The sequence below is a fragment of the Phoca vitulina genome, unplaced genomic scaffold (genome assembly GCF_004348235.1).
Source record: "Phoca vitulina isolate PV1807 unplaced genomic scaffold, GSC_HSeal_1.0 scaffold12, whole genome shotgun sequence".
Taxonomy (NCBI): Eukaryota; Metazoa; Chordata; class Mammalia; order Carnivora; family Phocidae; genus Phoca; species Phoca vitulina.
In genome coordinates this window covers 38,516,377-38,540,611 of record NW_022589715.1, presented here as the reverse complement: position 1 = coordinate 38,540,611, position 24,235 = coordinate 38,516,377, and the positions used below count along the sequence as shown (strand labels likewise).

Below are 24,235 nucleotides of genomic sequence, written 5' to 3'. Positions count from 1 at the left end.
TGTATGATTCTATGTATATGAAATGTCCAGAATAGGCAAATCCAGAGACAGAAACTAGATTAGTGGTAACTCCTACCAGAGTTTGTGGGTTGGGGAATGAGGCATTACTGCTAATGGATATAGGGTTTATAATGGGTATGGGACTAGATAGTGTTCATATTTGTATAACATTGTAATGTACTAAATGCCACTTAGTTGTACATTTTAAAATGAATTGTATTGTATATTTTACAATTAATAAAAAAGGAATCGCACCAGTGACATTTCACTATATCAACCCTTCCCATCTGTCTATGATTTGTGAATAGAGCTAGGCTTTGGGATGAAAGGGCAGCCATCTCGCCTATAGTTAATGGTTTCTTTTGGTTCCTTTTTTCTTTCCCTTTTATGATTCATTTATTTATTTTAGAGAGGGAGGAGGGGCAGAGGGAGAGGGAGAGGCAGTCTTAAGCAGACTCCACACTGAGCACGGAGCCCAACATGGGACATGGGACTTGATCTCACAACCCTGAGATCATGACCTGAGCTGAAACCAAGAGTTGGACGCTTAACCGACTACCCCACATAGGCGCCCCTGCAGTTAATAATTTCTATATGTCACATATATAGATATATAATTATAAAAATGCAGTTTATAAATCATTGTATATTATAACATGTTTTATATATTAATTATATAATACAGAAATAGTAATTTATATATATATTTACATATAACAAAATATATTATTCTATAATACATAGCATATAATTATATAATAATATGTAATTATATAATAATATATGTATGCTTAGAGGTGGAGGTTGAGGGCCAGGGCTTATATATAAATATTTCAGAGAAATTTCTGTTTCTTCTGTAATCATCTCCAGAGTTATAGATAAGACACTGCCTTCTTATTTAAGAGTGAAAAATCTGTTGGAAGAGGTCTTAGACTTTCTTTTTAAACTCTCACCATTCCCATCACTGACTTGAGAACTGTGTCTATATGTAGAAAAACCAATAGACTGATTAAAAACAGAAAAGTTTAGATCAAGCCTTAATTTATCTGGACTGCAAGTAATCATGTGGACGGAGTGACAGTAACACACTCAACAGTCCTGCTGTGTTGTGGCTGGCTGTTTATTCTGCTTCCTTATATGGCTCTTGGTTAGAGCTGTTCTCTCATCACTGTTTCTATTCCCCTATAACAAAAGCCCATCCCCTGTTCACACAAGAAGTTTGTGTTTTGTTTCTTGATTTCTTGGTGAACTTTCTTTTTGACAATTACTGCACATTTAGTCAACAGTTTGAGAAACACCTGTTTCAGGGTCGAGGTTGCCTGGGTGTCAGAGGTTATTCATATGTGCTTTGAAACTGGATGTAAGAGAAAATTGGCTGCACACATTCTTGTGGCATGATTTTAGCAGTCTTTTTGTTTCATCATCTCCTAGATTATCTATTAGAAAAAAATCAAATGGTTGTTCTTGCTGTAGAAGCTATAACTAATTTTTTCCTAGACAAAATTATATTGACTGTCATTGGTTGCACTTAAAAAAACCTTCAAAGATAGAGTGATCCTCTAAAAGAATATTTATTTTTATTTAAAAATATGATACATCAAAGTGAAGCAGTTATACTTTAAACAAATAAAACATAAAACCTTTTCTTTGAATTCAGAGGGAGGGCAATTTGCTTTAGTTCACGGTCACTCTGGATGCCAAGAATAAGAACTGTTCTCATTTTCTTCCTCTGTGAGCATCAGATATAAAGATGAGGAATTTTAGTTATAAGTGAAGTTTTAGAGTTTTAATTTTATTCAGAAACTAAAGCTTCCTCAGTACAATCCCTTTTCTTCATTTTGTTCTACATCTTGTGGAAGACCTGAATTCAGGGGTGTTCTTACATTTACCAAGTGTTAAAGATTGAATGTTCGTGTCCTCCCCAAGTGTTGAAATTCTAACTTCCAATGTGATAGCATTATGAGTTGAGGCCTTTGAGAGGTAATTAGGTCATAAGGGTGGAGCCCTCATGAATGAGATTAGTGCTCTTATACAAAGGACCCCAAGAGAACTCTTGCTCTCTTTCTACCATGTGAAGATACGAGTCTGCAACCCAGAGGACAGCTCTCACCAGAACGTGACCATGCTGGCACTTTGATCTTAGACTTCCAGCCTCTAGGCTGTGAGAAATAAATTTCTGTCATTTATAAGCCACCCAGTCTATAGTATTTTATTATAGCAGCTTGAACTGATGAACACACCGAATTTACTTCTTCAGGTCAATTCCAATATAGTTTTAAAAGAATTTGTTTTCTCATCCCTCTCTGTAGATTTCTCAATATAATAATTATTCTATGGATAACTTATTCACTTTGAGAATTTTGCTTACTTTTTTGTTTACATTCATAATAAAAAATTTCTGACAAAATTTAAAATATTCAACAGAAACCAGCATACTATACAATAATCTGTGTTTAGACTGATAATGAAAATAAAACCAACGCAAATATGGTAGATCCTCATTTTCTAAAGAAATATATCTTTATTGACTTTTTCCATTTTCTTACAAAGCAGTTAAAAAATTCATTCTTGAACTTGCATGCTGTTCAATGTTATGATGGTTGCCTCCTTATGAGACTGTCAGTGGAGCTGTAGTAAGTTTCCTTAAGCACCACAGAAGATAATCATTGCTTTGTCCCACTTTTACAGAAAAGAATCCAAGTTTCATTGAATAGAGTATGCTTAGCTCTCTTGAAGAAGACCAGTTTAGTGGATTAATGTCTAATTTACATAAAGTAATAAAGACAAACTTTGAATCTTTACAGATTAAATGCCCACTTTATACCATGGTGTAATTGTTTGAATTATTGGTGAGTGTACAGCATATAGATGTAGATGTACTAGATACGTCTATAAATAAAATAGTGCTTTATTGTATCAATATTCTTTGGCTGATTTAAATGCCTATAGTGGACTCTTTTAAAAGACTAAAATGAAAATGGCCCCACTATTATTGTCAATCTTAACACTGAGCTTGTGCGGAAGGTTCCTATACTGTTGACTGTTAGCATCTCCAGGTCCACGATATATTCTCTTGGTCCTGATAGCGACTTCACCAGCACAAGCATTGCACTTACAGGACTTGTTTGCTAAAATAAAAGAAAAAAGAGGGAGGGAGAGAATAATTTTTGAATTGGAGTTTCTATTGTGAGTATACCTAGTCCTATAAGAATTAGGGGAAGAATTTTGAGGGTAGGATAAAAGTCACTACTTAATTCCTTTTTGGTTTCAACCTTTCTTGGTTCTTTTCCCCTTGTCCACACATAGTCATTAGTTCCAAGTTACAGGGACCTGCTTTTTTGATAGTTCTGTGTTTTCTGTTCATCCCTCTCTGTTAATGTTTCTCTTCACTTTTACTGAGTCGTACCAGCCTTTATAGAGACTGTAGTTCAGGTGAGAATCTGATAATTTTTGAACTGGTAAACAAAGTTATCACCTTTCTGTTCTTAGCATTATGCATTTGTTTACATTCTAGTAGGCGAAGAGACATGTAAATAGTTAACTTCAATAGAACATAGCAAATGCTAAGATACATGAGGTTATGTAGATATGTGTGAAGATACATAAAAGTCAAAAATACAGGGAAAAAGAGAAGGGACCTTGAAGCATTGAAGGGAGGCTTTTGAATGTCTAAGGAGAGTCACCAAAGATAATTGAAAGTTTTATAAAGAAGTATGTTCAGGAGAACTGGATGCAGTTTCATTTTGATGAAGAATGTGATGGGTGCTGGAGAGTAGAGGGAGATGAGTTGAGGGGCAGGTTAGTAGATGTTTGAATCTGAATGCCAGAGGAAAGCAGGTGTAGAGACAGTGGATTAGGATTTAGCTGTCACTTCAATGGGTGGATATTTAAACCAAGGGAGAGAAGGTATATGTGATAAGACTGGATCTGGGAGAGGCCAATATTTAAGGAGTGGGCAGAGAAGAAGCCATTGAGGGAAGCTGAGAAGAAACAGATGATTAAGTGGGAAACAGATGAATGGATAGCAGTATCCAACAGAGTAGCAAGCGAGGCTGAAGGAGCCTGGAACTGAAAAATGGCCTCTGGAGTTAGCAGTATGGATGTCATTGGTGGCTTTTTTCAGGGCAACTTCAGTAGGGTAATGGGAACAGAAGATAGAAAAGGGTGACTAGGAAGTGAGAATTCAGAGACTGTGTTTATAGGCTGTGTTTTAAGAACCCTGGGTGGGAAGGAGAAGAGAGAGAGGGCAACATCTACAGGGAGGCAAGTTGAATATGTAGGAGGTAGATGGGAGTTTGATGGAAGAAGATTCTAGAGGAGATGGAAGGAAGAGTACAGGTGGCGAATTGGCCTTGATTGACAGAAGTGAAAGCTCATCTTTGGAAAACTCAAGGGAGAAGGTAAAAAGGAGGACACACGAACCTAAATTTGTAGGGGGTGAGTGGGAAGTTCAGGTAATTCATATCTGTTGGCCTCAGTGGTTTCAGAAGAGAAGGAGGTGAGGTCACCTACTGAAAAAGAAGGGTCCAGACTGAAAGGATGTCCAGACTGAACTCACCTTCCTCTCTACACTGGCTCCTTCTTCCCTATCTTAATAAATGGCACCACCACCATTTACTGTTGCTCAAGACAGAAACTTATCTTTGGAAGTTACCTTTGGTGCTTCCTCTCCCTCCACCTTCCCATAGCAAATGACTCACCAAGTCATGTAGTTCTTCCTATATCTTCATAAATCTGTCCACTGTTTTTGGACTCACTGCTACCACCATAGTACCCCATTCTCTTGAACTACTAACTGGTCTCTTCTATTCTTGTCCCACTCCAATCCAGGCTCTGCAGTGAGCCAGGCATCATTTTTTTAACATGAAAATCTGATAGCAACTCCTCTACCTGAAACCTTAATATGATCTTTAAGACATTCTGTGATCTAGGTCCTGCTCATCTTGCCAGCCTCCTCTCAAGCCACTCCACTGGCAGCACTTGGGACTTTCAGACCAACTGGACTGCTTTTTACTCTTTCCATTTTCTAGTCTTTAATTGTCAGTCTTCAGCTTAAGTCCACTTCTTTCAGAAGCTTCCAGACCACTCCTATCTTCTTAGCGGTTGACTTGGTAGGCACTCATGAGCACTTGCAACTCCCTGTTGTAACATTCAGCATACTTGTGAGCACTTGCTCTGTGTCTTGACCATGAGCTCCACTGGGGCAGGAATTGGCTTCGTTTTATTCACTGTTGTGTATCCAGGACCCAGCATGGTGCTTGCCCCTTGAAGGTAATAGTAGTACCTTGAAGGCACTACTTGAATTAATTCATTCATTTAAAAATATTTTTTTGAGCACCTGCTAGGTGCCAGGTATATTCCTTGTGCTGAGTATAGAAGAGTGAACAAACAGGTAAAGTCTGCTCTCATTACACCCACACTGTAGACCACACACATAGACCAATGACTACTATGCAAAGTGGTGGTAAGGGCTATGAAGAAAATAGGCTCAATAAGGCATAGATACTGGGTGGCATGGATGGGGAGGATGGTATTCTACCTTCAATTTTATGTACTACTTCTTTACAGTATGTCCTCTTTTCTAAGGAAGAGGGTTTTCTCAGTATTCTCCCAAAAGGAATATAAATAAAATTCTATACTCTATGGATCCCTCAAAGATCAGGTCCAGTATCATGACCATCAAGAAACCTTCTTTAACTGTTCCAGCCAACGTTAATTCTTTGATGTCTTGGACCATGGAATTAAACATAAATTGCTCCCTTCCCCCCCCCCCATAGATGTTAACTTTTGCCACACGTAATATTTAAAGCTCTTTAAAATAAGGAAGTATGTATTACATGCACCTGGCATGGAGCTGAGCATACAGTGGGTGCTTAATTAAGGCCTGATGATTGATTTTTATGCATCAAATGCCCTCTACACAAGTGGATTTTCAGTAGAAAAATTTTGTAGGATTTAATCCAAGTACTTCTTGAATTATGTGATAAGAAATAATCTTAAAATGACTTTTTATTTCAAATAGTTTTTGTTTCAAATAACTTAATATTTAACTCTGGGATTAGCAAAATTGCCAATGTTTTATATCATTCATGGAAAAAAAAGATTTTACTTGAGAAAAACACTGTGAGAATTTATATTTGAAAATATCAAGTCGATAAATGCACTGATATGAATCATAAAACTTTTGCGGTGCTATGTTTATTGCAAGGAAAATAACATGCTGGAACTTTGCTTAACCGTTTGTTGATTTTACTAGAAATTTTACTTTCTTAAATAATAGCTAAAAGTTCAAAGTGGAAAACTATTTTTAAAAAAGATTTTGAGATGAACCTATTTTATTGCCATGGGTTACAAATAATGTTGTTTGTTTGGGCTAGAATTATTAAATTGGTATTATCTGAACTGTGTGAAATTCATTTAAAGTAAACTTCTTACAAATATCTAATATATCTCAAATTTAAAGCATCAAATGTTAAAGAAGTTTATTCTTAGCTATTAGAAAAAAAGAACAGAAATAGATTTTGGGTTGGATTTTTCTCTTCAGAAGTTGGTCATGAGAAATTAATCATTTCTAATTTACTGGCAAAGAAGCAGAATCACATAATTCTGGAGTTGGAAGGGAACTTAATATATCAAAGAACGGGATAAACATGTAAACATTAAAAATCTCTAAACTTTACCACGAGAATGAATTTCCCAATTACTTTTCATGTTCTTAAAATGAAATACTGACTTTAAAATTTGATTAAAAATGAAGAGTGCCCAAAGGAGTTTTGAGAAAATTGTAACTGGATGAATAACATCCTTAGCGTGAAACAGTTACCGGAACCCTGCAAACGGCTTGGTGGGGTGCCATCATTTGCACATGAAGTGGTGAGCCGTATTTATAATATGTCAGAATTTTCACCTAAAATGAACTTGCTGAGATGTTGTCTGGGGCCTGGAAGGCTGAGGCACTGGAGTCAGGGAGACCTGCTTGGAAGCCCTTGGAAGGATGAGGGGGTACGAAGAACCAGTTTAAAGGAAGAGAGGCAGGGGCACGGGGAAGCAAAGATATCCATGAAGAGAGAAATGGCAGAATTCAGAGAAAGATTTCATATAGGCATGAAATAAATGGAAAACACAAAGTTGACCTCACATTATCTGCCTAAAGTTTGCAAGAAGGGTACAACTACTGGCACATTTGGTGCAAGGGGTTGGGGTCATTGCTCAGGGACTTCCAGTTTTCAATTTTGGTGTGAATGTAAATAATCTTGCAGATGTAACAACAAGGAATTTATGGTTTTTGAAAAGCTCTCCAGAAATTATTTTTTTACAATTAAATAACTATCACTAATTGGTGGTATCTATTTGGAGTGTGTGTGTATGTGTGCATTGGCTTGTGTTCTGCTGGTCACACACAACTCCATTAGAGTCTTCAACTTGGTATCTGAGTGACTTTAGAGAAGCTACTAAATCTGAGTCTCACTGTTCTGTAAAAAGGGAGATGAAATATTTAGTATCTATCTGACAGTGTTACCAAGAGGATTAAATGAGATAATGCACACAGGAAGACCTTACACAATGCTTGCACATAAAAACTCCTTAAATGTTAGCTTTCCTTCCAAGTGAATACTGCAAAACCACAGCAAACTTGCATCTGTCCCAACAGCTACAGCTGCCCTCAGGGTACTACTCACTCTTAGGTAGAACTCTCCATTTTCATTTCCAGATTTAATCCGAAAAGTATTGATAGTGTTGGCATAAATGGTTGTGGCCTGTATCTGGAAGATGTCTGATGGCACAGACCTATCGGATCGGATGCTCATGTACTTGTAGACTATAGACTGGGGAAGTTCTCGGCACACCGCACTTGAGACTGGGCAAACACATCGGCTGCAGAAAAAAACAAAAGTATTTCCCAGTTTAGCGTGGGAAGTCAGAAGGTTCTCACTTTCAAAAGTTCTGATTTTTCTTACTTCTCTGATGTTAGAACATAGGGATCTTGACAAGGATTTCGTGGGTAACAACGGAAGCCGCCATGATAATTCCAACACATTTCATCTTCCCGACATTCATTTGTGGTCTCACACTCATTTATATCTGTAAACACATAGGGTCAAAAAATTTACCGATCTAAGTAAATCGTATAATACTTCATAGCTTCACTTCTTGTGCTGTGCTTCCTAGGGACAGTCTAATCCACTGTCCAGAGCATCAAGTCTCCTCCGCCCTCATGCCTTGCTTACCAAAACCACACCTCTAGGCTTTACCTCTCTTGGAAGCTCCTGAGTCAGTCAAATGCCCTCTCCATTGGTTTTGCTTGCTGCTTTCCCAGCCTAGAAGGCCCTCCCCACCCCAACATGAAAATCCCATCTAACCAGCACACTTCAAGGCCAAATTGAGATGCCTCTTCCTTCCTGCAGCCTTCTAACCCTCCAGGCAGAATTTATTCTGCTTCTAATCTTCCAGGGCACTTATCCATCTCTTATTTAATTCCATTTTATTTTATAATTAACTATTGCCATATCTATATTCTTAACTAAATTACAATCTCCCCGAGGGCAAGAATTGGTGTCTTTCACTTTTATATAAGCACAGTCAATGGCTAACGTTTGGCTTTGAATTCCACAGATGAACGAACAATAGGTGCTTGATAAAAATATCGTAAAATGACACATACTAATCTGTCTGGAATGACTCAGCTACATCTGTCCTCAATTAAATGCAATGAACTCAGGTCCTACTCAGTCTTGTGTCTAAAAGCACATTAAACTTAGCCCAGATCCCCATACAACCTGAATCTATCTGGATGTGTTCCACCTTGGGTGGCATAGCTATTTGGAGACTGTGTGGAAGAAGGGGAATTAAAGCAGGGGCTGTGATGAGAGGCAAGCCAGGAAAAGACACTGTGAGGAAGCCAGAAGGGCAGAGAGTCCCAGAAAAAGAGTGCTGTGAGAAGGCCAGGCTGGACAAGGACTGGTTTCGGATTTGGGAATTAGGAGCCTCCAGATGACATCTGAGAGAACACTTCCACTAGAGAGCCATTATATTTACTACTAGAACAACAACAATGAAAATTCTATTAATATTTACATCCCTAGCTATGTCTACCTCCCTTTACATTTGAATAATGATTTTGATTTTATCCATTATAAGCCTTTTCTGAATCCTTCTGCCTCATAACCAAATACTTTCATTCATTAATTTACTTCTTCCATAAGTAATTTACTAAATCCCTGCTGCAAGCCAGAAATGGGCGAGTTGCTGGGGTTGAATCTGTTTTTCCTATCAGAATTCTCACACCCCATGTTCTTTTTTGGGGGGAGTCTTTATTGCTCTCTGCTTTGCATTACTGAAATCTGCATGTTTGTCTTAACCCTTCTATTAGCTTATAAACCCCATTAGAGCAGGACTACAGTATTCATCTTTATATCCCTTTATCACCTAGCATTAATGCACTCAGGGGCACCTGGCTTTTAAGAAATATTAAAATAAACTAAGTTGCTCTTCACACAAATCATGTAGACATAGATGAGAAAGATATTATCTCTACTTGACTTGGAGGAAAAACAAATAAGGGTTTAAGTAAGTGGCTCAAGTTCATACAGGTAGTGACAGGCATGTTTCCACTGTAAGGTACTACACATCCTCTAAATGAGAATAATTCCATGCCTTGTCCTTGGAGGTAAAAAATTTTCTTTTAGCTTCCAAACTGGTCAAAGCTATCTGGAACCCAAGGGGAGACTGGAAAAGTTTCTAAGAGTTTCCAAGAGTCAGTTATACAAAGTATCTTCTTTTGGACTGGCTATGGCTAAAGAAAGAATTTAGATCCCTTAGAAGAAATCATAAGTGACTTGTCCTTTCAATATTCTTCACTTCTCTGAAAAATAAAGATGCTGTTAGCTACAAGGAAAACTAAGACTGGTTTGTTATATGGATACCAAAAATGGCAAAAGGAAACTTTATGTAATAATTTCATTTATTACTTCCATTAACTTAGAGCCTAGCATAATCAATATCTTAATCATTCTGGAATGTTTTTCAGGAATTATTAATAGTATTAAAATATTTGATGAATGTGTGTCTGTGTGTATATGTATTCTCTCTCTGTCTCTGTTTCTCTGTCTGTCTCCTTTGTGGCCTCCACCCCACCCAAACACACACAGAGTTCTCATTTTTGCAAGGTTGTGGAAATGAGAACAGTTATTTCATCCTCAAAATAAGCCTTTTGGGTAAAGGTAAGAATCCATACTCTTTTGTTTTTACTTTAGTCTATAGATGAGGTTGGGAAGAGATGATTTTAGTGGAGAAAACCAATTGCTTTGTACCTTAAAAGAATGTTAAGTCTCTCTCATAAAAAATGTTTTGGCTTAACCAAACATTCTGGAGCTGCATATCTTCAAGATATAACACTCATGAATCCCTTATTTGCAATTCCAGTACATTTTTCACCTTTAATTGTAACAGATATGTTTCCATATACATAGAGTAGGCAGGTAAGATTCCACTGTATGTTAATTTACTTCTGTCCTTTGCTGAGTACCAAATCCATTTATGATCAAAAACACATAGACATTTATCTGAAGGACTCCAGGGAAATTGGTTAAGATATCCCACTGGCTAACATTTTCCTCCATGTAATATTCATGTTAAAAGTCTCAGGCTTCAGAAAGTAAAATCATCAGAATGCAATGTTTTTCCACAATTAACATTAGAGCCTCTAGGAACCTAGAAAGGGGTATAAAGGTGTTCATTGTGCAATGAATGGCATTCTGATTATGCTCATACTTAGTGGTTGGAGTCTAGTTGAATGATCATATGCATACTATAAAATCCCAGGTCCTGGGTGTTCCTCTGAGTTAATATTCTCCTGTAAAATCATGATATAGACTGCGAATCCCTAGTGTCTCCTTTCCTTGATTTTTTCCTTTCTTAAAAGATTTTACTGCCCTTGTATGTCCTTTCTCAGTTCTGATTAAAGAGGACTATCTAGGACAGATTTGCTACTAGTCACTTACATGGCTAAGTAGATTTTATGAAAATGTCTTGGATTGTAAGCCTTTTTAGTTTACAAATAATTTTTATGTATGTTATCTCATTTCATGCTCACAACTCCCTTTTCCAAATGAGAAAGCTGAGGCTTAGAGACATTTGATAATCTGTTCAAGACTGTACAGATAGAAGGCAGTACAGATAGAAGGCAGTACAGCTAGGACTCAAACAAATTTTCTGTCTTCAAGTTCAGTCATTTCTTCCCCACCCCTTCACTGCTTTATGTAAACTTTAAGTCTCTATACTAGCTTTTCTAGGATTATCTATACTTATGGTTTTTATCTGAGCAGACTTTTCCCTGTTAAAGAAATTTGAAACTACATGTACCATTGGAGGTGTGTAGGTATGAAGATCACCTGAGTTTATTTTAAAACTGGACCCTAGGATATTAGCTATTTTGGGATCAATGGGTTTTTTTGCTGAAGAATTCAAGCACATTTTAATACACATGAGGCTGATTTTATCAGCACCTAAATTACTGCCCAATTCATAATCTTGGTGTTTTAGAGGATAAGAGACTGGTTTAAGGTTTGCCTAACCCATATATTAAGTTTATTCTCTAGACTCAAACTCACGGTGAAATATTTTAATAATTGAATCTTTTGGGGCAGGTGATTAGAAGATGTATATCATAGAGATTATGTAGGCTATGTAGAAGAGATATCATTATTTTATTAAAATTATTTATATCTTAAGAAAGAAAAACAATTACTTTAAGTTTTAAAAAAGTCAGTGTTAACTGAATACCCTTTTTATGAGATATGCATATTGCATGATGAACAAGGGAAAAAAGAGCTCAGATTTTATTCAAGAGGGAAAAAATGAAAGTCTATGGTAGAGGATCCTGTAACTTTCTCCCTGCTATTTTTCTGGTTAAAAATGAACACTTAACAGATATGAAAACAATAAACTCACCCTGACAGGTTCTACTTCTCACCACTTGGTATCCCTGGGGACACATACACGAGAATTTCCCAGGTTCATTGACACATTGATACTGACACAGGTAGCTTGAGGTTCTGCATTCATCAATGTCTGTTGAATCAGACAAGAGCAGGGACACAGAGTTGAAAAACTTACAGGTCACTACTTTGGTAATATTTTTAAAGGTAAGGTAAGAGGGTAAAAATGCTACAAACTCTAAAACAGAAATATAATACTTTGTAAGAAGCTCAGGGGAACATTCTACAATATCAGCTCATTTCCTTTAGAACTTCACCACACAAAGAGTTTTTCTTACCATCAGTTTACCTCAATCATTGCTGAGAGTTTGGTGAATCTCAGACCTAACCATACCGACTGAGCAGACTGAATGAACTGGGAATTCAGGGGAAGAATGCTTTGCATTTCTCAATGGTGATGTCCTTATAGTTTGCTCAGAAGGGCAGAGGCAGCTCTCCAGAGCCAGCCCCTTTTGGTTTTGAGCATAGTGGCATGATATGAGGTCTCTCTGGGGGTGGGGTATGAGCTTTGTGGCCCCAAGTAAAGCTGGGAGGCCCCAAGTGTCAATGGCATTCCCCTCAGGATGTCTTATGCCTTCTGAATTGCACAGTGGAACATGCATGGGCAATGGACTCTGAAGGTCATCCTTCCAATTAAATGGCCCTCTTTTTACTTATGTGGAAAGTGAAACCCAGGCAACTTAAGAAATGTGTCCAAATCACACAGTGGTGGGAAAAAGACTAGAGGACAGGTCTCTTGGTCTATATTCTAATGTTTCTGACATGTAATTAGCTCTCTTCAAATTTAAATGTGCATACCAGTCACCTGGGATTCTTGTTAAATGCAGCATCTGACTCAGAGGTCTGGTCTGGGGTCTGAGATCTGTATTTCTCCCAAGTAGAGACAAGGAGGTGTCATTGCTGCTGGCCATCAGATCACTTTGGGAAGCAAAACAATAGAACACTCCTTCTAATTATTAGACCCAGTCTTAATCTAATATTTCAGTTATTTTGTTCCTTCTCCTTTCTCTTGATAACATACTAAAAAGCCAATGTTATAATTGAACTTAATTAACTGGATTTTAAAATAGAATTCCCATGGTTAAAAATTTGTTTTCATAAACAGACATAATTGGATAAAGCAACAGCAATTATTCAGACTGAACTGTTATTACAAATTATTGGAAAATATTTTACCTTCACAGTTGAGCCGGTCACTGCTCAGCTCATATCCTTGATTGCACTGACAGATGAATGAACCGAGAATATTGTAGCATTGCTGAGCACATTGATTGCTAGCGTCACATTCATTTATATCTGAGAGGAAACATTATATATATTTATATATCTATGTCTTAAAACATATCCTTGCTCTTTTGTACCTATGCCATCTAATGATAAGTGAATGATTCCCGGATTGGATTCTTTGCCCTGCAGAAGCTCACTGGAGAACATCCATTCAGGTTTCATATTTGTTGGAATAACTTCAAACGTCTGTCATGCACTTCTTTTAGAAATACCATAATATTTCTTTCTGGGAATGACAGTTTTGTGTTTGATGAATTTTTCCAAAAGAATTTAATGATTCTAATAAATATACATTCCAGTATCTATGTTCTTTTATAGTTGTTCAGATGCAAAGTGCCAAGTCCATAAATAATTGATATAAGACATTCATACTGATACGGTCTCTCAGCATGCTGTGGTGAAGATTTATCTGTGCTATTTATTACTTTTTAAATGGGTTCTGTTAAATTCCATTACAATTATAACATAAGCCTTTGAGACCCATACAGAGTTTTGCAATGCTCTAAGGCACTGAAAATATTGTGAAAAGGCATTTTTCCTGCACTAGATTCTTTCCATGTCATGCCAATCTTAAGATTGTGTGCCGTGACACTGCATTCTGAAAGGGGAGAAGAAGCATGTAAAAATCAGATGCACTTTCAGTGGAAATTTATGTACTTGAACTTACAGTAACCCATTGGCACCTTCAGGATTTATATCACACACTGTTGACTAATTGGTGTGTGTATATCAATTGATCTGTAGTTTTTTATATCTTTGATACACCCACAGAGAAGAAGTAACACCAAGGTTAACAAAGTTTTCCATTCACATCTTGATGTGTTTTAAGAAACAGATTAGTTATTGTCTTTTCAGCTTTATGCAGGGAAGATAATGCCAGTTCACTCAAGAGCACAGAAAACTGGAAATACTGCAACATGCCCTGATGTTTGTTTTGAAGACAGAAATCCGTCAGTATGGCAGTTTCCCCAAATCTTACCTACACAGGTATAGTTGTTTGCGGCCAACTGAAACCCAGGACTGCACTGGCAATAGAATGATCCCGGTGTATTCACGCATCTTTGGTGGCAATATGGAGGGATGGTGCATTCATCTATGTCTGGGTTATCAGGCACACAAAGAGAACCAGGTTATTGACTATCCATAGCTGTTAGCTCTTTAGTTCTCAGCAGAACATTATCTAGAAAACCTAGCTGGAGAAAAATCTCATTTTAAAAGTAATTCTCTCTCTCTTTTTGAATTAGGGTTTATTTTTTAAAAAATATACTTTGGTTTGCGTTCTGCAGTTGAGTGAGATGTTAAAAATAAAGACTCCATAAGGCTGGTTGAGTGGGTTGAGATTTAAAGACAGAAAAGCAATGAAGACTATTTCACATATATATGAGAATATATATGTCAGTTTGGGCATCTAAAAGATTATCTGTAATGACAGAAGTAAAAAAGGGCTATGGAAGAATCGACTGATGTAACATAAAACTAAGAGAAAGGAGGCGTGGTCTGCCGCTCGGCTGATGACGTTGGCCAAGTCACATAAATGTTTGGCATCTTGGTTTTTTCTTTTGTAAAATGTGGATAGTAATGCTTGCTATGTGTATCTTATGAAGTTTCTGTGAGAACCAAATGAAAGAACACTGTGGAAGGAGTAGGATGCTAAACAAATTACCTCTTGAGAGTGCCCTCTGACACTCTGATGAAGTGTTCCAGGCTGTGTTCTTCTCAGATAAATATTTCCAACAATAAAATGGTCAGTTGAGAACTTGCGGGGTAGGATTAATTAACATCTTAGAAGCATAATAAAATTTCATTAACTCTACACTTTGTGACAACTCTAACATGGAGTGTGTAATTTAAAATAATAATTATGCATGTAAATGTAAGACTGTAGTGACACTACCTTATGGTAGAAAACGAAAAGAAAACAATACTTTATGCTGAGTTCTTCTGACTAAAACTGTGGGAGGCAGTATGCTCAAGTGGCCTCAGGATAACCTGAGATGAATCTTTGTTCTGGCACTTACTAGCATGGTCTTAACCTCTCAGAGCTTCATTTCCTCTTCTGTAAGTGATAATACAACAATGTGGTGGACTTGTTGGGAGGATAACATGAAATTATATAGGCAAACTTCCTTGCAAAAAACAGGTAAAAATAAATGGCAGCTATTATTAATAGGCTGCAAAATAGATTTGATTTCACTTGAATATTGAAATAAAAGGTAATGACATTGACATGGCTTTCCACCTCATTTATTGAGGTGTCTGCTCAAATGTCACCTCAGGGAGGCCATCTCTGTCCATCTATATAAAATGGCTTCTTCTGTCCCATCTGTCCCTTTTTCTGCTTTATATTTCTTTGTAGTCATTGACACTCCTTCACATTGTGTTATGTGTTTATTTGCTTCTTATCTATCTCCCTCACTATAATGCATGGCAAATAAGACCTGTTTCCTCTTCAGGTGAAGGTAGAATATTTTTTGTCTGTTCACTGCTTTGTGCTTAATACCTGGAACAGGGTCTGGCATAGTAGGTGCTTGATAAACATTAGTTCAATGAGTGTAGACTTTATACTAATTAAAAGCAATTTTAGCATAGTTCTTCCTAGTATACCATATTATAGCCAGGTGCCAGTATTGACAGCGAATTTGTATAAATGGTCCCTTCTAATAGCTCCATGAGGGACGTGATTCTGTAAAATGTGTTTGTTCACCATGAAGGCCCAGCACTTAGAACAGTATCTGGTACATGGTCAGCCCTCAGTAAATACTTGATGAATAAATGATGCATGTCTTCTTAACCAGTGAACATCCATTGAATCATTGTTATTTCCAAGCATTGTGTTTGGCACTACATTTTATAATGATCATAAATACATACAGTATACCCTGTCTAGCATGGAAGAAAGGCATGAAAACATATTATTGCATGGAATGGTAAGATCAACAGTAGAAAGCTGTACAAGGGACAGAAAGAGCCCATTCTACTCAAGGTGTGACCTGCTGACCACTGTTAGTCCATGGACTATTTGGACCAGTCTGCAACAAATAAGTACAGAAATTGAGAAAAATTGAGAATATGTGTTTAGGAATAGCAATTTGTGTTACCACAACATTTTTTTATTGTACTTTATAGTAGTATCAATCTGCAACAGACTAGAAATTTACAAAAAAAAAAAAGACTCATCAAGGTTTGAGAAGTAGTGACATAGAGGAGGGAGTAACTAATCATGTCTAGGTAAATCATGGAAGACTTCCCAGATGAAGTGACCCTGAGCTGGGATTTGAAATTGAATAGGAGTTTGCCAGGGCTGCACGTTCCTGGTGCTGAAAGAGCTTATGTAGAGGCACTAAAGTGCAACACTGTGTGATGTATGTGGGGAAATGTAACTAGTGAACAAGGCTGAAGTATAATATTTTGGGGAGAGAAGGGTGTTGATACAACAGAGCTGGGCAAGGATCTGATGGAAGAAGACCTTATATGCTCTGTTGACGAATGTGGAGTTGGTTCTGTGGGTGAGGGGAACAGCAGGGAAGCCACATGATTAGATCTGAATTTAAGAACGTTTCCCCCTGCCATATCATATAGGGTTGTAATCATACATTTTATTCCCTTTAATTTTTCCCATAGTAGGTTGAGTTAGTTCTTTTTCTGTACCTTTTATACCCTCAATTGTTTATTTTCCTGACTAATCCATCAGGCAAAACTTTGGTGCCTGTGGAGTTTTCTATACAATCTTCTCCTGCATCACAGCTTCAGTCACACAAAGCCTGGGCCTTCCTCAGAGGCTGGGCACTTACCCCAAAACCTGGGCATAGCTCCGTGGCGGGCAGGACTGGGCCAGGGCCCTTGAGGAGCTCAGTGTTGACATCCTGACATCAACAGCGGACATTCTCAGGTGAAAATTAATGCTAGCTTCCTGTCCCCACATTCTTATCCTCTGTTCCAAAGAGGTAACAAGGATTCTTCACTGATGTATGTTAAAAGGTGGTATGTAAATCACTATCAATATCATATGAACACAATTGACATAGGGAGTCAGTAACAAAGTTTTACTCCTAGTGCTGGACCTCATGGCTGAACCCAGAACACATTTACTTTTACTGTTTACTTCTCATTTGCCAGTCAGTATCCTCATACTGTATACTTCTAGTCATTATAAAAAACAATGCACAGAGCATCTACTTGGCAGGCACTTTTCAGGTCTGGGGAGACAGCAGTGACACAAACCAGACCCGGCTCCTGCCCTCAGATAGCTTAAGTAGAGCTCTCAAGTAGAGGCACATGCTGTACTTGGCTTTGCATTCCCAGCACTGCACCAATGTGCAACATAACGAATGTTTAGTGCATGTCTCTTAACTCATCACACAATGATAGCACACAGCTATTCCACCCAGGACTTGTCGCAGCTCTAATCACTCCCATATATGAGCTCCTGTCTAAAGCCTCAAAGTGAATTAGCGGTAGAGCTGGGATTTGAACCTCACCATGTGTCCTATAAGCTATGCTATTTTATGAACCAGTGAATGAAGGTCACCTCATCAATGTTTCGGTGCTATGGCCCCCAAATAGCTAATTTAAAATTATTTTCTTGGTTGCTTTTGTGGTCCCATTCATACTCCAAATTTTTGCTTTTGCTTAGTCTAACATGTAGCCAACACTTTGATATCCAGAATATGCTCACCCTTTAAGGTTAGCTCTTGTTAATGTGGAAAATGGATCAGGAGTCAATGAAAGAATAAGCAGTTGTTAGCTATCATTCTCCAAATAAATATGAGTGCTTTGTTTTGAATGACTGAGGTTTAAACAAGTAAGAGGTTTAGGACCAGGATTTTGCTCACTGCTCTGCTGTACTTACCTACACACTGCTCTCCTCGCTTCTGATACCCTGGAGGGCACTGACAGGCGAAGGAGCCTCGTAAATTGATGCACACTTGGTCGGCTCTACAGTTGTGAGTCCCTGCAGTGCACTCGTCTATGTCTGGTAAAGATATCCAGCACAGAGTTTGAGTTGGTTGTGCAGATGTTACTATTTCCTCCATTTAAAAAAAACCCGAAGAAGTATAGTTGACACATAAGTGACATTCAGATGTACAACATAGTGGTTCAACAACTCTATACATTACGTTATACTCACCGCAAGTCTAGCTACCATCTGTCACCATACAATGATACTATTGCAGTACCATGAACTACATTCCCTATGTTGAATTGTCATCATACTTTTTTTTTAAGAAATAAAGTTTTTTACTTTATTCTTAAAACAATACTCTGTAATATTATTATATTAGAAATGTTTAAAATGATAAATGATTTCAAGCGTTCAGAAAATAATTTCATAGGTGCTGGTGTGTACCACTCAGATTTAACACATGCTAACATTAACCCATGCTTGTCTCGGCTCACTTTATTTCCAGAAATGAAACATTTGAGACATAGCTAAAGCCTTACTGTATTCTCATCTCTTTACCCACCCACCTACCACTATGCTGGTAGGTGTGAATCTTTCCCTGAAATGGTTTTATACTTTTATTATACATCCATCCATTAGACTAAACAGTGCATCTGTTAGAATATACAGTGCTGTTTTGTGTGTTTTAGTGTAAATAAATTGTATAATACTTCTACCCAACATATTGTATTTGAGATCATTTATGTTGACAAGTCTCTAAAGATCTGTTCAGTAACCAGATATAAATCAAACTTTAATACTGTACATTTCCTGTTGCCTTTTTTTTTTTAACTTTAATTGCAGCGATGCCTGTGTGGCTCAGCTGGTTGAGCATCTGACTCTTGATTTGGGCTCATGTCATGATCTCAGGGTCGTGGGATGGAGCCCTGTGTCAGGCTCCACGTTCAGTGCGGAGTCTGCTTGAGATTCTCTCGCTCTCTCCTTTTGCCCCTCCCCCCAGCATGCCCTCTCTCTCTCTCAAATTGCCCCTCCCCCCAGCATGCCCTCTCTCTCTCTCAAATAAGTAAATCTTTTTAAAAAAACCCTTTTTGGGGCCCCTGGGTGGCTCAGTCAGTTAAGCATCTGCCTTCAGCTCAGGTCATGATCCCCGGGTCCTGGGATACAGCTATATCGGGCTCCCTTAGCTGGGAGCCTGCCTCTCCCTCTCCCTCTGCCCCTCCACCCCCCTGCTCGTGCTCTCTTTCTCGCTCAAATAAATAAATAAAATCTTAAAAAAAAACCCTCTTTCATTGCAAATTTCAAAATGCAAAGGATTCAACCTGTTCATATTCCTCTAGGAGAGATAAAACTGGTGTAGTTTAAAATACCTATTTTCCCAAAGCATTTCATTTCAGTTTAAAAAAGGTATTTCCCCAAAGCAGTTCTATAATTTACTAAATGTGCCCTAAGGAGTAGCTAGATTATAGTTTCAGAAAAGTAAAAAATGCTCAGTCATAATATATTGAATCTGTTATAATGAATTTCTTTGGGATCAAAGTGTGATGTGAATTTGTGCGTGTGCATTCATATTACAGTAATTTATAAGTGAAATTTAATTTTGCCTTTTCAACATTACCTTCGCATTCAATTAACTCTCTCCCATTATGAAGTTAAATAGGTGAGTTAAGAAGATTATGTGATTTTGGCATTCTTCAACAACTGAAGAGTCTAAGCTTTGTTAAAAAATTTTATCAAACTTGGAATTCCTAGATGACAAATTTTGCATAGAAACTGAGAGCCTTAGATCATCACTGTGGTAAACCCAGGGTGGTGCTTTGGAACAAACAGTGGGCTAAAATTCAATACAAACGATGAGCCATCAGTAATTAGAATGTATTCCTCAATTCCTGCCTTCTCCTAAAGACGCTCAGAGAGTGGTTCCTGCTGTGTTGCCTTTCAACTCTCTCTATTTCCAGGGAGAGCTGATGCACTCACTCCACCAATGTAAGAACGTAGGAGGTTCCTGTTGTAAGAGAGTTGTCCTCAGATATCGGCTTGGAACGATAACAGAGATTTTTTCCAAAAGAAAGAAGGAGGGGAGATGAGAAATACTCGAGGGATGTATGGCCATTTATTGGATAATACCCTATAAAAGCATCTACTTAACATAATTCTTTGAACCTGGTTTTAAAGTTGTGGTGAACTTTTTGTGTTATTGTTTTTTATTTTTGTTTTGACATCCATTGTCATCATCATTATTTTCAAATCAGTGATTCCAACTCTGTCCTTTTAAGGTACTATGCAGAGGTGCCACGGTCTTGCTTTGAAATTATCTGCTCTTTTTTGTGTCTTTTATTATATTCTCATATGCACTTGATGAAAACATTTCTACTGGGGTTTCTTTCAGAGCTTTATGACTCGCTAATGCAGAAATGACAGCAGAATTCCTATTGTTTTATGTCAAGAGCATCTGCCAACATTTGCAGTGATAACAGCCCTGAGAGATACCGAAATGTGAGACTCAGATGTGGCAAGTTTCCTCAGTACATGTGGGCAGAAGATCAAGGACTGGGGCCGGCTGCTGCATGTTCTAAGGGAGGCCTCACCGGTGACTGCGGCTTTTCTTTCTGAGACCTCTCTGCAAACCGCCTCCACCTCATCACATTCCCAATGCCCTACAATTTCCTTCTTACTTTCTTGTTCACTTCTAAGGCTCTTTGATAAATAGGCTAATATTTCTAGTGGACTTAATATATCATTAAATAGGTTTTAAATGTAAAAATTGTGCTACCTGGACCTACCCCTTCTTAAGAACAAGGTCCGCTGACCTTCTGAGAAAGATTATTGAGTAAAAATATTAGGTGAGTTAAAATAATTTAATAATAAAAAAAATACCACTGGGGCGCCTGGGTGGCTCAGTCGTTAAGCGTCTGCCTTCGGCTCAGGTCATGATCCCAGGGTCCTGGGATCGAGCCCCGCATCGGGCTCCCTGCTCAGCAGGAAGCCTGCTTCTCCCTCTCCCACTCCCCCTGCTTGTGTTCCTGTTGTCGCTATCTCTGTCTCTGTCAAATAGATAAATAAAATCTTAAAAAAAAAAAAAAATACCACTGCCCCCATGCCACTGTATTCTTTTCCTTTCTCTATCAAAACAAACAAACAAACAAACAAACAAAACTGCAATAGGACTCACCGCACCTAACACTGGTGATATTTTTAACACACTTTGTACATACTTGGACTCACTTTAATTTTTAATTCTTTCAGATGGGAAACTTCCTGAAATTCAGTAAAACACAACTGCATGAAATCCCCTTCAAGAAATTATTCCAAAGGAGTTGAATGCATGCTCTGTCATATACCTAGAGCTGGATCTGCTAGGAAATGAACTGACTACATTTTCATTTACAGCTTCTCCAACTCAAGCTGAGATGATTTATCTTCTCCTTCGCTCTTAGCAGTTTATCTAATGCTGAAGAACACATAGACAGATAGGATCTCTTTGAACGATCTTCGATTATACTGTCAATTCATACCATTATTCAAATAACACAATTTTATTATTTTAAAAGTTGTACTTTGAGACCCTGTTATTATTTACTCACAAAGCATATGTCATATGAGAAAGTCATGTAAGAATTGTTATGCATTGTTAAAGTCTCTTACACTTTTTTCTAAAGGTTTTATTTTTTTAAGTAATCTCTACACCCAACATGGGGGGCTCAAACCCACAACCCTGAGATCAAGAGTCGCTCGCCCTACTGACTGAGCCAGCCAGCTGCCTCTACGCTTTCCTTTTCTACTTGTATGCATTTCTATTTGTCTTAAACATCAGAAAATTAACGTGGTAAGTCACTAAAACATACATCTATGTCAGAGACTCGAAGAATATCCATTCCTATGCTGGTATATCAGAAGACCTGGTTTCCCAGACTTTTCATTTATGAAAGGCCTCTGTGGTGGAAGTATCTCAAATGGCAAAAGCACTGCTTTATTCATAAGGGAAACGACTCAGGTCAGCCATGATTTTCTTGGTAATCTAGGAAAAAGTACTCTGGGAGAGGAGTTTTTGTTTTGCTTTTAAACTATCTATAATTTATCCTTGACAGTGAAGCTCACAGTTCTTAAGCAATCAGTTAACACATTCCCTGGGCCCTAGCCCCAAACTCTTTGAGGATGGGGTCTACGTCTTACTTTTTCCTGTATTCCTAATGCCTAGCAGAGTGCATGAAACATCGTGGGTTTCTGTTTGTTCAATAAATGGATGAATGAATGATAATCGTTTGCTGGAACCCATGCCTAGAGTTTGAAGGACGTAGGATCAGTGTTTTATCTTATGGAACTAATCACTGGAAGGGTGACAGGCAAGATGTGAGAAACAGCAAAACCAGCAAGATGTCAGCACACGGAAACTGTAGGAAAGCAAAGTTGTTGAGAAGTGCAGAAACTAGGAGGCATAAGGCAGCATCGGAGGTGGGTGGCTGTAGAAGGTTTGCTGGGCCAGGGGAGTTTTGAGCTGCGTTTTGAAGAAGGTGAGGAGGCTATTTCTAGGCAGGAGGCAGGCTCGCATTAGAAAACCTCCAATGAAACAAGTGGTCTGCAAGGCAGTTGGAGTCAGCATGGCTGGAGGGGCTGTGTGTGAGGAGCCCGCTGCGGTGCCTGCTTGAAGGTGCTCATAAAGTGGTAGCGCAAATCCTAAGCAAAAATTCAGGGCCTCAAAGTGGGATTGGAATTTGAATTGGACATCACGGGGAGCAGCTCTGAACTATGTAGACACAGCCTAATGTAAACATAGCCAGAGAACAAAATAATAGAGTGTGCTTCCTAAAATATCACAACACGTAAATCAACTCACATTTCATCATTCTAATGCATCAAGAATAGCTAAGGGCAGTATTTGGTGATTCCCTCATTTTTCAAAAATGTGCCCACACTCTCCCTCCTAGTGATTTATACTGTTGTAGGTCCCTTTCTTGCTGACTTTGGCACCATTATTGCTTCAAATAATGCAGTCTGATCTTTGCTCGGCTCTTACTCCTAGCCTCTTTATCATGCGGACCCCCAGTCTATGGGACTGCATACTTGGTTTCCTCTCAAAAGTTAATGGAGGCAACTGTGTCCACATCTCTGTGGTGTCCATTAAGTCCCTGCTTAGGCCCGCATTCTCTATGTTTTTGGCTCCTTCCCGTCATTCTGACTCATATTTCCCAAACCCCTGACTCATGCTGCTTTCTCTCTCTTATGCAACATTTTAATCTCTGCAATGTTCTCTTCATAATTTGATAACTTACCACGACATGGACATTGAGTGTGTTTTCATGGGCAAACATTTTCTGTACCTTAAATGCTTTAGATTACCATTTAAACTTTGTGCTTTAGGTTTAAGGAATAATTCATAACTACTTTGGAATAATCCACCACTGCCCAGTGATGAGAGAACACACTGAAATAGGAGGAAGAGACTGAAGTGATTTTGCATCTGTCACTGCCCAGGTGATCTAGGACCATGGAATCAATTCTTTTTCTCTGTTTCTCCATCTATAAAATAGACTGTCCACCCTTAATAATGCATGGATTTTTTTTTAAGAGTTCAGAATCTTCAAAATATATCTTTTTGTTTCCAGATTGTAACCCTTAGAGTAAAATAGCCACATCTTTACTAGTTCTGTGGGGAGCACTGTGCATGCTTTGTGAATATTACTTGATGGCACTGTCCTTTGAACTCCTGTGGTTAAAGCAAAGGCAGCGGTTAAATTCAAGTTGCTATTTCTTCATCTGGGTGAATTTACAATCTTATATCTTCTGCAACCATACTAATTTAATCTCATAAATGGAGTAAAGTAGAAAAAAAAGAGGTCAGGGCTTCATGTTTGCTGTGAGAAGGAGCTACTTTATTCCTAGCGCCTTCCCTTCCCTTCCCTCCCCTCCCTTCCCCTCTTCTTCCCTTCCCCTCCCTTCCCTTCCCCTCTCCTTCCCTTCCCTTCCCTCTCCCCACCTTCCTTCCTTTCTTTTCTTTCTTTCTTTTTCTTTCTTTCTTTCTTTCTTTCTTTCTTTCTTTCTTTCTTTCTTTCTT

At 38.2% G+C, this 24,235-nt stretch overlaps 1 protein-coding gene across 2 annotated transcripts in view; it reads right to left on the bottom strand.

The window, feature by feature from the left end:
* Positions 1-1,555: 1,555 nt before the first annotated feature.
* Positions 1,556-24,235, bottom strand: part of EFEMP1 (EGF containing fibulin extracellular matrix protein 1) — a 59,880-nt gene continuing 37,200 nt past the window's right edge. For both annotated transcript variants that reach the window (XM_032410952.1, XM_032410954.1), the window contains 7 exons: positions 18,133-18,255; positions 14,263-14,382; positions 13,173-13,292; positions 11,950-12,069; positions 7,959-8,082; positions 7,680-7,875; positions 1,556-3,128 (listed from right to left, as the gene is read on the bottom strand). In XM_032410952.1, the coding sequence (XP_032266843.1) occupies positions 2,967-3,128; positions 7,680-7,875; positions 7,959-8,082; positions 11,950-12,069; positions 13,173-13,292; positions 14,263-14,382; positions 18,133-18,255 (965 nt within the window). In that variant the 3' untranslated portion in view covers positions 1,556-2,966. The remainder of the gene's footprint in view (positions 3,129-7,679; positions 7,876-7,958; positions 8,083-11,949; positions 12,070-13,172; positions 13,293-14,262; positions 14,383-18,132; positions 18,256-24,235) is intronic.